At 48.5% G+C, this 13,903-nt stretch overlaps 1 protein-coding gene across 2 annotated transcripts in view; it reads left to right on the plus strand.

Moving 5' to 3' along the window:
* The window catches only part of Arid1a (AT-rich interaction domain 1A), an 80,479-nt gene extending 69,117 nt beyond the window's left edge, over positions 1–11,362 (plus strand). The window contains exons 12-20 of one of the 2 annotated variants that reach the window (XM_052718014.1): positions 355–562; positions 1,920–2,052; positions 2,218–2,393; positions 2,837–2,987; positions 3,072–3,206; positions 3,286–3,382; positions 3,988–4,882; positions 5,192–5,322; positions 8,333–11,362. In XM_052718014.1, the coding sequence (XP_052573974.1) occupies positions 355–562; positions 1,920–2,052; positions 2,218–2,393; positions 2,837–2,987; positions 3,072–3,206; positions 3,286–3,382; positions 3,988–4,882; positions 5,192–5,322; positions 8,333–10,069 (3,663 nt within the window). In that variant the 3' untranslated portion in view covers positions 10,070–11,362. The remainder of the gene's footprint in view (positions 1–354; positions 563–1,919; positions 2,053–2,217; positions 2,394–2,836; positions 2,988–3,071; positions 3,207–3,285; positions 3,383–3,987; positions 4,883–5,191; positions 5,323–8,332) is intronic. The other variant, XM_052718015.1, reaches the window with a different exon arrangement.
* The last annotated feature ends 2,541 nt before the right edge of the window (positions 11,363–13,903 follow it).

A 13,903-nucleotide genomic window follows, 5' to 3' on the forward strand; every position in this document is an offset into this window, starting at 1 on the left:
ATTAGAAGGAACATTTGGGAAATGGTCTTGGTCAATGTGCCCTGAGGCTGAAGAAGGAGACGGAATTTTGGACTGAGCACACTTAAGTTGTCACCCTCACACTGAAGGCAGGCAATTGTGTAAAAATCCTTAGCTTGACAAAGTCAATCCATCAGAGGGTGAGGGTTGGAGCGTAAAGATCAGACGCTGAATGCTGTTCCCGTATTGGTGTGCTGTTTGCCCTGTTTTCAATAAGCAGTGGGGCCTGCAGTTACTTAGAATTGTTAAGTCTGTTGCAGCAACCAGTTTGGGCTTGTAGCTTGTGAGCTGGACGGCCAGATCGGGTATGCTTTGACTCTTCTGCTGGTCTCACAGGTCAACAAGAACAAAAAATGGCGGGAACTTGCTACCAACCTCAATGTGGGTACATCAAGCAGTGCAGCCAGCTCCTTGAAGAAGCAGTATATCCAGTGTCTCTACGCCTTCGAGTGCAAGATTGAGCGGGGAGAAGACCCTCCCCCAGATATTTTTGCAGCTGCTGATTCCAAGAAGTCCCAGCCCAAGATCCAGCCTCCCTCTCCTGGTAAGACTGGGCAAGCACCCCCAAGACTGGGAGCCCTAAAAGCCTGCTAGGTTCCTTAAGTAGTGGTGCCTTCCTCCCTCCCTCTCTCTCTCCCTCCTGGGAGCAGAGCAGATGCCAGAGATGTGTGTTTTACCCATCCACGTGGCATGGCAGGTCGGCAGACTAAAGAGCAGCGGTGGCGACTCCCTTGGGAGGTGCTGTGCTGCAGCCTTAAGTTTTCACTTTCTAATTTTCCTGTTGTACACCTGGCATCTTGCCAAATGTTTGTAAACTAGTGAGTGGGAGGGACACCGGAGGAGTGAGGGAAAACTGACAAATAGCAGCGTGGCTGGGCCATCTGGGAGCGTTGGCCTGCTGATGTCAGCGCCTTAGAGTGCAGCTCATACTGGAGCCCTAAATTCCCCCCCCCAGAGAGCTAAGATGGTAATGAATGGAAGGAGGGGTAGGGGTAGGGGAAGGAAGGAAGGGATATGAATGGGACTTTTTGATGATAGGAATGCTTCTGCCTACCCTCCTTTCTCAGAGGAGGCTGGGGCCTAGGCTAGCATGGGCCCTGGAAGGTAGGTGTAAACATATGTGCCCTGTCGTTGACCTCTGAGAGAGTAATGCCTTCCTGAGATGACTCACCAGCTGGGGAGGTCTCAGTAGTGGGGTATCTAGTGCTGGGAAACTGTAACTAATGCAACACTAATATTGGGAATTCTGTGCTTATCTAGTTAGAGGAACGTTGGAACCTGAGGGTGACATTGTGCTGGGTGCTTAATAGAAACATCAAGGCTGTGGCCATGTGACTCCCCTGCACCCTGGATTTCAGTTTTTGCTCCACCATCATCGTGGTGTTGATAGCATTAGACAGGTTCTTTGGAGAACAAAGCAAGGCAGTCAGGAAGTTACCTGTGACTTAATGGCCTGGTGTGGTGAAATATGGCCACGTCTAAGCTGTGAATGCAACCAAACGTAAAATAGTAAGGTGGGGTGTATGTGTTATATATTTATTTATTATAGCTCAGTTGTGCAGCTCTCAAATGTGAACTTCTACATGCCAGTGTTGTGTCAAGACATGCCTGCATAAGTGACAAAACCCATTGCCTTCCTTAAGACTTGCCCTTCTACATCACCAGCTATAAGAAGACAACTACTTAAGGATTTATTGTCCTTAGGAAAATCTCTTCCAGTGAGATCCTGGGATGGCAGACAGAATGTCAGTCCCAACACTCTGGAGGCTGAGGAAAAGTTCCAGACAGACTCACACACATGCACATGCGCACACACCCCCAGATTCTACAGCATTCATGTTTTGTTAGAGTTAAATATGTTTCTGGCAAGTAAGCTGGTCACTCTGCATCTCTGTCCACAGCGGGATCAGGATCTATGCAGGGGCCACAAACTCCTCAGTCTACCAGCAGTTCTATGGCAGAAGGAGGAGACCTGAAGCCTCCAACTCCAGCATCTACACCACATAGTCAGATTCCCCCCTTACCAGGCATGAGGTAAGGCCCATGAGCAGGATAGAACTTGGAGTGTGTCGGGGGTAAGACTTGTGTAGTCCGAGGATGGTTCCTGCCTCTTCCTGCCCAGCTAGTGACACCTGTGTCTCTTGGCTCAGATGATGAATTGGTCTACTGGGGGTTTCATTAGTTTTCCTCACTCTGGAGCAGGAGCAACTCAGTTGGAATCCAGGATGCCTTTCCTGATGGAAGTGACCCCACATTCCAGAAGCGGAATTCCATGACTCCAAACCCTGGGTACCAGCCCAGTATGAATACCTCTGACATGATGGGGCGCATGTCCTATGAGCCAAATAAGGATCCTTACGGCAGCATGAGGAAAGGTGACTGACTTCGGGATGTTGGTGACCTTAGGCTTATGCAGACGGGAGCGTGAGTGGCTTGGTGTTGTGGCTGAGGTAGCTTCTGAGATTCTTCTCTGTATCCCCTGACAATACCCTTCCCCTCTTCCCTGCTTGCCTTCTCTTTCTGGTGTGATGCTGGGGTCAGACCTAAGGAATCCCATTCGCTAGGCAGGCATTATGCCACGGAGCTACATCTTGAGCCACCTACCTCTGTTTTTGTGTTTTGTTTCTAAACACCTCTCTCTTAACCTTTGCTTTACCTCGCCACTTTTAAGGCTTTATATTTCTCCAATAATCCTGTCAGAAAAGTCGTAGGAACAAACCATGCTTTGTAGAGAACCTGGACCTTTGGGACAGGCCTTCTGTAGCTTGCCTAGCTGCCACCTTGCCAGTTTCCTCATTGCCTTCCTTTCTACACTCAGCTCCAGGAAGTGATCCCTTCATGTCCTCAGGGCAGGGCCCCAACGGTGGGATGGGTGACCCCTACAGCCGTGCTGCTGGCCCTGGGCTGGGAAATGTGGCTATGGGACCACGACAGCACTATCCCTATGGAGGTCCTTATGACAGAGTGAGGTAAGCGCCCCCTGCCCGTGTCCTGCCCTAGCTTCCCTGAAGCTGTAGTGTGTTCAATTAATTCCCTTCTTCAATTTTGTTTAGGACGGAGCCTGGAATCGGGCCTGAAGGAAATATGGGCACTGGGGCCCCCCAGCCAAATCTCATGCCTTCCACCCCAGACTCGGGGATGTATTCTCCTAGCCGCTACCCCCCGCAGCAGCAACAGCAGCAGCAAAGGTGAGTGAATCCTTGTTCCTTTGACAGTGTTGGCTCAGGTTTTGTGATTCTCCACCCTGACCCACTTTGTCTTCTGCAGACATGATTCCTATGGCAATCAATTCTCCACTCAAGGCACCCCTTCCAGCAGCCCCTTCCCCAGCCAGCAGACCACAATGTATCAGCAGCAGCAGCAGGTGAGGAGGGTGGCTGGGAATGCACTGGCCCACAGGTTCCCCTAGAAAGCAGTAAGTCACCAAGTCTAATTGGTTGCAGTCTACAAAATTCACTTTGGCTACTACCTTGGTATTGTTGCCCAAGTAGGCAGGTCTACCCAGAGAGTCAGATTTCAGTGTCCTCCCTGTTTCTCAAGTCTCTCTCTTATCTCTAGAAGAGCTAGAAACAGATTGTATTTTGGTTTGAGGTCTTTTTTTCTATTTGGAGGGAGAACTCTAGAAGAGAAAATAGTGGTTGCTCTCAGAAGCAGCTTCAAAAAATAATTTGCAAGCCAGGTGCTGGTGGCTCACGCCTTTGATCCCAGTACTGGGGAGGCAGAGGCAGGAGGATCTCTGTTTGTTCGAGGCCAGCCTGGACTACCAAGTGAGTTACAGAAAAGGCTCCAGAGCTACACACATACACACAAAACAAAGATAATTTGCAAAGGTATTTTCTTTGCATCTGTGTCCTGTCTTTCCAAGGGGCAAAAGAAAATGAGTTAATGTCTAATGGGAGCCATCCGTGGCACTTGTGACTTCTGTGACTGAATAAACACTATTAATTTGGCCTCTGTTTTCTGTCTTAGAATTACAAGAGGCCGATGGATGGCACATACGGCCCTCCTGCCAAGCGGCATGAAGGGGAGATGTACAGTGTGCCCTACAGCACTGGCCAGGGGCAGCCTCAGCAGCAGCAGTTGCCTGCAGCGCAGCCCCAGTCTGCCAGCCAGCAACAGGCTGCCCAGCCTTCCACTCAGCAGGATGTGTACAACCAGTACAGCAACGCCGCCTATCCTGCCACGGCCCCCGCTGCTACTGAGCGCCGGCCAGCAGGCGGCCCCCAGAACCAATTTCCATTCCAGTTTGGCCGAGACCGGGTCTCTGCACCTCCTGGCTCCAATGCCCAGCAGAACATGCCACCACAAATGATGGGCGGCCCTATACAGGCATCAGCTGAGGTTGCTCAGCAAGGCACCATGTGGCAGGGGCGGAATGACATGACCTACAATTATGCCAATAGGCAGAGCACAGGCTCTGCCCCCCAGGGTCCTGCGTATCATGGTGTGAACCGAACAGATGAAATGCTCCACACAGATCAGAGGGCCAACCATGAAGGCCCATGGCCTTCCCACGGCACACGCCAGCCTCCATATGGTCCTTCAGCCCCTGTTCCCCCCATGACGAGACCCCCTCCATCTAACTATCAGCCCCCACCAAGCATGCAGAATCACATTCCTCAGGTATCCAGCCCCGCTCCCCTACCCCGGCCAATGGAGAACCGTACCTCTCCTAGCAAATCTCCATTCCTGCACTCTGGGATGAAAATGCAGAAGGCAGGCCCTCCAGTACCTGCTTCGCACATAGCACCTACCCCTGTGCAGCCCCCTATGATTCGGCGGGATATTACCTTCCCACCTGGTTCTGTTGAAGCTACGCAGCCTGTGCTGAAGCAGAGAAGGCGGCTCACAATGAAAGACATTGGTAAGGAGAGCTCCCTGACTGGGTGGCTGGATCTACTACCCCTTTCCATCTTTCACGTGGTTCCTCCTCCATCCTGATATTCTGGATATGGTTAAATCAGGTATAGTGTTTACTGAAAATAGAGCAAAAGACTTTGAGGGGTGGAAGAAATAAGCTGACTTCAGGTTTTTCTTTAAGGCTCTGCCACATACTGGTGTCCTAGACAGCTTAGAAGCAATGAAGGCAGAATAGCCTGACTAATGGGACAGCCCGGGGGTGCCTCCAGCCAGCCAGGGCTTGGTGGATGGACAACACAGAGGTTTATTTCAGGAACCCCGGAGGCATGGCGGGTAATGATGTCCCTCAAGTCTGGGCTCCTGGCAGAAAGCACGTGGGCATTAGACACCATTAACATCCTCCTATATGATGACAACAGCATTATGACCTTCAACCTCAGTCAGGTGAGTACAGGTTCCTGGGCGAGGTGGGGAAGGCCTAGGACATTCCTGATGTAGATAATGCTAAGCAACAACAAGAAGGACGCCATCCTCGGCTAACACACTTGTCACTTTGCTGGCAGTCTTTGTTTATACTTTGCTTCCCTTGACACTGGGCATGGGAGCAGTAATAATTTAGGTGTGTTGTTAGTGTCAAGCTAAATTCGAAAGGCACTATATTTGGGAGCAAGGTAGTGGTTGTGCTCCAGCTCTTGCTGAGGTTTATTTTGTTTTGAGCCAGGGTCTTACTAAGTTTTCTGCACCAGGCTAGCCTTAGACTTAAGGCTCTTCTGGCCTCCCTGGGTGCCATGCTCAGCTGCGAATTTCTTTTTGTTTTCATTTTTTTGAGACAGGGTTTCTCTGTGTAGTTTTGGTGCCTGTCCTGGAACTTGCTCTGTAGATCAGGCTGGCCTTGAACTCACAGAGATCTGCCAGCCTCTCTCTTCTTAAAGGAGCTACTTAATCCCAGCTGGGAGAAACTTTGTTTCTGGTAACAGTTCAGCAAGATAACCTGGTGGCGGTGGCGCACACCTTTAATCCCAGCACTCAGGAGGCAGAGGCAGCTGCATCTCTGGGAGTTTGAGGCCGGCCTGGTGTATGGAGCAAGTTCCAGGACAGCCAGGGCAACACAGAGAAACCCTGTCTCAAAAAACAAAAACAAAAAGAAAAAAAAGAATCCAGCAAGATGGCTTAACAGGTAAAGGCACTTGGCAGTTGGGACTGAGTTTAGAAGTTCAGTTCCCATATAAAGGTGGAAGGAGAGAGAACTGACTCCCCAGAAACCATCCCCTGACCTCTATGATGCCTGGCGCTCCCTCCACCCAAATACTTTTCCCTCCCTCCTGCCCGCCTTTTTTTCTTTTCTCTCTCTCTCTTTTTTTTTTTTCCTTCGGTTTTTTGAGACAGGGTTTCTCTGTGTAGCTTTGCGCCTTTACTGGAACTCACTTGGTAGTCCAGGCTGGCCTCGAACTCACAGAGATCCGCCTGGCTCTGCCTCCCAAGTGCTAGGATTAAAGGCGTGCACCACCACCGCCCGGCCTTTTCTTTTATTTATTGATTTTATCTTCTCTTTTCGAGACAAGGTTTCTCTTTGTAGACCTGGCCTGGCCTGGAACTCACAGAGATCCCTCTGACTCTGACTCCTGAGTGTTAGGATTAAAGGTGTACAGCACAACCACCCAGCTCTGGAGGATTTTATTTATAGATTAATTAAAAAGAAATTGAAGACTAGAGATGAAATTTTGTAATTTAGATGGAAAAGTGCTCCCTTAGCATGTACATGGCTCGAGATGGACTCCTAGTACCACATCAATCATGTGTGGTGACACACACATAATCCCAGCACTAGGGAAGGAGGGAGGTGCGCTCAGGAGATCAGAGGTTCAAAGTCATCTTTGCTTACCTCAGTAGTTTGAGGCCAACCTGGGATACATGAGACTGTATGTAAAAAGCTAATAATAAAGGCAGAAAAAAGGAAGATCGACTACTAGGGGTATTTCTGATCTATCAGGAATAACATTGTGGTGTCTGTGTCAGTGATCCTAGCAGTTCCTTTTTTATTTTTATTTTTCTAGTTTCTACTCTCAAGTAAAAAACGGCATTACTAATCTTATTAGTTTTCTTATATAAGGTGGGGGGCTGTCTATGTGTGTCTTGTCTGCTGTGTCTGTACCACCCGTGTGTCAGGTGCTTACTGAGGCCGCAGTGGATGCTGACCCCCTAGAACTGGAGTTACACTTTTTAGCAGCCGTGTAGGTGCTGGGAATCTAACCCAGGTTCTCTGGGAATGCAGCCAGTGTTCTTCCCTGCTGAGCCATCCATCTCTCGAGCACCCGTCACTGAATATGTCACTATGGGAGCCCAGAGTAGCCTGGAACTGAGATTACACTTGGGGTTCACCACAGATGGCCAAAGCATGGCAATTTCCATGAATAATAATGCTGTCCACAAGAAAGTAGAGAAATAAATTTTCTTTCTTTTTTTGTTTTTTTGAGACAGGGTTTCTCTGTGTAGCTTTGGAGCCTGTCCTGGATCTCACTTTGTAGACCAGGCTGGCCTCGAACTCACAAAGATTCGCCTGGCTCTGCCTCCCGAGTGCTGGGATTAATTTAAAGGTGTGTGCCACCACCGCCTGGCGAGAAATAAATTTTCATTATTTTCCATATGCTAGAACAATTTCATGAAGTTTAGGGGATTTTTCATCATTTTATATAGCTAATTTCTAGGAAAGGGCAGTATTCATACCAAGGTCTTTCTGATTCCAATAAGCAGGTGGATGGAAGGAGTTCAGCCAAGAGTTAATCTTACTGGGAGTTAGTGGACCATAGATGAGCACCTGTTGACAATCCATGCCCTTTGCTGGCTTGTGTTGGGAAGGGCTCATCCCAGCATGCTTAGACTTGGGCTACATAAGGCCGTGGAATAGATACCACCCTTGAGGGGCGGTGGCAGTGACCAGGAGCCTGGTGTAAAGCAGAACATATATTCAGAAAGAAAAGGTTTAAAGGTATTGGGTGTTACTGGTGTGTGGCTAACATTTCCAGGCTGCTGGGGGCAGGCTTATACGACCATTGTTTGGGCAAAAGAAAGCTTTTTGCTCTTTCTTTGAGAAGGAAATGGTGTAAGAGAAGTGAAGATGAATAATCTGCTGGAACAGAAGCCTTTAGAAAGGGAAGCTTGGCCGGGCGGTGGTGGCGCACGCCTTTAATCCCAGCACTCGGGAGGCAGAGCCAGGCGGATCTCTGTGAGTTCGAGGCCAGCCTGGGCTACCAAGTGAGTTCCAGGACAGGAGCAAAGCTACATAGAGAAACCCTGTCTCGAAAAACCAAAAAAAAAAAAAAAAAAAAAAGAAAGGGAAGCTTTATCTCCTAAGTGAGAAATGTCTAACTTAAAAGAAAGGAAATTGGATAGAGCTTGGGAACTCTCGGGGCAAGGATTCTTCCCTTGGTTTTATTTCCTTTTCTCTATCTTTCAGCTCCCAGGGTTGCTAGAGCTTCTTGTGGAATACTTCCGTCGATGCCTGATTGAGATCTTTGGCATTTTAAAGGAGTATGAGGTGGGGGACCCAGGACAGAGAACATTACTAGACCCTGGGAGATTCAGCAAAGTGTCTAGTCCAGCCCCCACAGAGGAGGAGGAGGAAGATGAACTCCTAGATCCTAAACCGGAGGAGGAGGAGGAGCAGGAGGAAGAAGTGGTTGAAAATGATGAGGAGATGGCCTTCTTAGGCAAGGACAAGCCAGCTTCAGAGACTAGTGAGGAGAAGCTAGTCAGTAAGTTTGACAAGCTTCCGGTAAAGATTGTGCAGAAAAACGACCCATTTGTGGTGGACTGCTCAGATAAGCTGGGGCGCGTGCAGGAGTTTGACAGTGGCCTGCTGCACTGGCGGATTGGTGGTGGGGATACCACTGAGCATATCCAGACCCACTTTGAGAGCAAGGTAGAGCTGCTGCCTTCCCGGCCTTATGTGCCCTGCCCGACGCCCCCTCGGAAACACCCCACAATGGTAGAGGGTACACAAGGGACGACAGAGCAGGAGGGCCCCCCGCCTGATGGCCTTCCAGAAAAGAGGATCACAGCCACTATGGATGACATGTTGTCCACCCGGTCGAGCACGCTGACTGATGAGGGAACAAAGAGTGCAGAGGCCACCAAGGAAAGCAGCAAGTTTCCATTTGGCATTAGCCCAGCACAGAGCCACCGGAACATCAAGATTTTAGAGGATGAACCCCACAGTAAGGATGAGACCCCACTGTGTACCCTTCTGGACTGGCAGGATTCCCTGGCTAAGCGCTGTGTCTGCGTCTCCAATACCATCCGCAGCCTGTCCTTTGTGCCAGGCAACGACTTTGAGATGTCCAAACACCCGGGGCTGCTGCTTATCCTAGGCAAACTGATCCTACTGCACCATAAGCATCCGGAACGGAAGCAGGCGCCACTAACTTATGAGAAGGAGGAGGAACAGGACCAAGGGGTGAGCTGTGACAAAGTGGAGTGGTGGTGGGACTGCTTGGAGATGCTCCGGGAAAACACGCTGGTCACCCTTGCCAACATCTCGGGGCAATTGGACCTATCCCCGTACCCTGAGAGCATCTGCCTGCCTGTGCTGGATGGACTCCTACACTGGGCAGTTTGCCCCTCAGCTGAAGCCCAGGACCCTTTCTCCACCCTCGGCCCCAACGCCGTCCTCTCTCCCCAGAGACTGGTCTTGGAGACCCTCAGCAAACTCAGCATCCAGGACAACAACGTGGACCTGATCCTGGCCACGCCCCCCTTCAGCCGCCTGGAGAAGTTGTATAGTACCATGGTGCGCTTCCTCAGTGACCGAAAGAACCCAGTGTGCCGGGAGATGGCCGTGGTACTGCTGGCCAATCTGGCACAGGGGGACAGCCTGGCAGCCCGGGCCATTGCAGTGCAGAAGGGCAGCATCGGCAACCTCCTGGGCTTCCTAGAGGACAGCCTAGCTGCCACACAGTTCCAGCAGAGCCAGGCCGGCCTCCTCCATATGCAGAACCCACCCTTTGAACCAACTAGTGTGGACATGATGCGGCGGGCTGCCCGTGCACTGCTTGCCCTGGCCAAGGTGGACGAGAACCACTCAGAGTTCACTCTGTATGAGTCACGGCTGTTGGACATCTCGGTATCACCGTTGATGAACTCATTGGTTTCACAAGTTATTTGTGATGTACTGTTTTTGATTGGCCAGTCATGACAGCCGTGGGACACCTCCCCTCCCTGTGTGTGTGTGAGTGTGTGGAGAACTTAGAAACTGACTGTTGCCCTTTATTTATGCAAAACCACCTCAGAATCCAGTTTACCCTGTGCTGTCCAGCTTCTCCCTTGGGAAAGTCTCTCCCCACCCCCACTCCCTCACACCTTTCTGTTCCTCCTCACCCGCTTCCCTCAGGACCCCACCCTATTTGAAGAGACAAAGCTCTGCCTACATAGAAGACTTTTTTATTTTAACCAAAGTTACTGTTGTTTACAGTGAGTTTGGGGAAAAAAATGGCTTTCCCGGTTCTTGCATCAACGGGATGCCACATTTCATAACTGTTTTTAATGGTTAAAAAAAAAAGGAAAAAAATACAAAAAAACCCTGAAGGACAAAAGGTGACTGCTGAACTGTGTGGTTTATTGCTGTCCATTCACAATCTCGCAGGAGCCGAGAAGTTGGCAGTTGTGAGCAGCCCCTGTTCACTGGAGAGGCCTGTGCAGTAGAGTGTAGACCCTTCATGTACTGTACTGTACACCTGATACTGTAAACATACTGTAATAATAATGTCTCACCTGGAAATGAGAGAGGACGCTGGCTCAGCAGCAAGCTGTAGTTTTTAAAAATGTTTTTAGTTAAATGTTGAGGAGAAAAAAAAAAGGCTTTTCCCCCAAAGTATCATGTGTGAACCTACAACACCCTGACCTCTTTCTCTCCTCCTTGATTGTATGAATAACCCTGAGATCACCTCTTAGAACTGGTTTTAACCTTTAGCTGCAGCGGCTCTGCTGCCACGCGTGTGTATATACGATGTTGTACATTGCACATACCCCTGAACCTCCACAGTTCGGTCCCCTTCCCGCTGCCCCTTTATAGTATGACGAGTTAACAAGTTGGTGACCTGCACAAAGCGAGACACAGCTATTTAATCTCTTGCCAGACATCGCCCCTCTTGGTGCGGTGCTGTACAGGTCTCTGTAAAAAGTCCTTGCTGTCTCGGCAGCCAATCAACTTATAGTTTATTTTTTCTGGGTTTTTGTTTTGTTTTGTTTCCTTTCTAATCGAGGTGTGAAAAAGTTCTAGGTTCAGTTGAAGTTCCTGATGAAGAAACACAATTGAGATTTTTTCAGTGATAAAATCTGCATATTTGTATTTCAACAATGTAGCTAAAAACTTGATGTAAATTCCTCCTTTTTTTCCTTTTTTGGCTTAATGAATATCATTTATTCAGTATGAAATCTTTATACTATATGTTCCACGTGTTAAGAATAAATGTACATTAAATCTTGGTAAGACTTTGTGAGGCTTTTTTATTTTCAAATTATTTAAGAGCTTTACCTGTGGCTGGCATTTGACTCAGCAGTTAGGAGGACCCATGTTTGGGTGGCTCATAACCTCCTGTTCAACTCCATGGGACCTGACACCTCTGACTCGGGCCATAGACACCTATACTGACATCCACAGACCCACACACACATAGTTAAAACTAAATCTAACCAGGGCCGGAGAGATGGCTCAGTGATTAAGAGCACTTGCTTTTACAAAGGACCCAGGTTTGATTCTCAGCACCCACATGGTGGCTCCCAACCATCTGGAACTCCAGTTCCAGGGGTGATTCAACACCCTGTTCTGACTCCATGGTCTCCAGGCACACAGAGGGTGCACCATGCATACATGCAGGCAAAATACTCACACACATAACAACAAAATCTTCAGCCAATCTTTCTAAAATAACAAAAGCTGGGCATAGGAGCACACTCCTTTAATCACAGCACTCGGGAAGCAGGGGGCTGGATTTTCTGAGTTTGAGGCCAGCCTGGTCTACAGTTCCAGGACAGCCAGTGAGACTGTTTCGGAAAAGAATGAGACCTTGACCTTTTGCAGGGCCCTGCTCTCCTTTATGTGCTCTCCTAGCATGGTGGCCTCCTCCACCCATGGTTGACGAAGGGGAGGTTCTTTTAGAAATTGTTATTAAGGGCCATTTTCCTAGAAGCGGCCTCTACCACTTGGATCTGCATTTTGGCTTTCTTGACTCCAAACTTGACTCTTCAGCATCACTACTGAGAACTTGAGTGGGAATGTCTATGGGGAAGCCTATTTTTCTCAGTTTTTGCAGTAAATGGCAGGTCCAACCTTCCAACTTTGGCCAGAAACATTCCTTAACTCATTCCTTTTTGGTTTTTGTTTGCTGTTTTTGTGATTTTGAGATAGGGTCTCACTGTATAGTTCTCTCTATCCTGGAACTCTCATTGTAGATAGGCGGGCCTGGACCTCACAGAGATCCTCGCCCTGCCTCCTGAGACTAAAGGTTAGCACTGTGTGCTACCACAACACCCTTGAAATCACCCTCAGTCCGGCCACTGGCACCAGAGCTCATGACACTGTCAACTTCTTTCCCAGATTCTTAACCTTCTCTTGTGCTGTGCTTGGGTACAAACCTATAATACAACTACCACAATGACCCCTTTAAAATCAGAACCTGTGCAATGCTTAAGAGTTGGTAAAAATCGTGAACCCCTGGGTGTAGTGACATACACCTTAAGTCCTAGCTCTCAGGCAGAGGCAGGTGACTATGTTTGAGTTTGAGGCTAGACTGCCTGGACTTATAGGTCAACTGGATCTACATGGTAAGACCGTCTCCAGAAAAAAAAAAGAAAAAAATGGGCATAGTGGTGCATGCCTCGAGAGGCCAAGGCAGACAGTATGAGTTCGAAGGCAGCCTGATCTACAAAGAGAGTTCCATGACAGCCAGGTCTGTTACACAGAGAAACCCTGTCTCGAAAAACCAAAAAAAAGGAAAAAAAAAATTAGAATGTCAGTTAAAATAATAATAAAAGCCAATCTGCGCTCCCTGACTTAGGTTCTTTCTGGCTTTTCTGTCAGCACTTGTCAGCATCCAGCCCACTGTTTTTTTGTCCACTGGAATGTAAACAGTTTGTGATGCTCACTGCTCAGTCCTTTTCTGACATGCATCCTGGCACATGATACCAACTTAAAAACCAAGTGGCCAGGCGGTGGTGGCACACGCCTTTAATCCCAGCACTCAGGAGGCAGAGCCAGGCGGATCTCTGTGAGTTCGAGGCCAGCCTGGGCTACAGAGTGAGTTCCAGGAAAGGCCTAAAGCTACACAGAGAAACCCTGTCTCAAAAAACAAAAAACAAACAAACCAATCAAATGGCGTCCCAGTGGCAGATGCAGCTGCTTTTAGGTCAATACTGTGACGTCCCCTTTCTGTTCATCCTTCTCTACTCATCCTCCTTTCCCTTAGGAAAGAGAAGAAAATTAAAGTTCATATTTTTTCCAGCGACATCAGAGATACTAACAAAATATGATTGTAAACACTTCAGTGAAACCTGAGACAGTTTTCCACTGCATATTTGCTGAACAAAATATGTTGCAGATATTCCTGGGACAGCCCTGTGTCTAGGAGGTAAGTGCAATCGCTCCCTTTCATATGCAAAACAAGGCCCACCTGACCACGGCTGAAGTTCTTCCAGTACCACACCACCCTTACTCCATCCACAGCAGGCTTTAGGGAGAGTGGTTTCTATTGTATTTGGCATGAGGCAAAAGTGTCTCCAGAATTTTAGTCAAGCACTCATCAAACTTGGTGTGGCTGTTAATATTTAGTCAGGGACAGGAATGGCAAATTAGTACTTCCTGAGGGAGAAAACCCTTGTCAACCAAGACAGTTTCTTAGAAACAAAAGGACGGTGCTTTTCATATCTTTCTTTTATTTAGTAAGACTGCTAATCACTATTTTTGCTATGGACCTTGAACTCGAACTTTCCAATCTAGAAAGTGCATTTCTGGACTGTGTGGAGCATTACCTAG

This window comes from Peromyscus californicus, unplaced genomic scaffold (assembly GCF_007827085.1).
Source record: "Peromyscus californicus insignis strain IS unplaced genomic scaffold, ASM782708v3 Scaffold_5__1_contigs__length_169319896, whole genome shotgun sequence".
In the NCBI taxonomy this organism is placed as follows: Eukaryota; Metazoa; Chordata; class Mammalia; order Rodentia; family Cricetidae; genus Peromyscus; species Peromyscus californicus.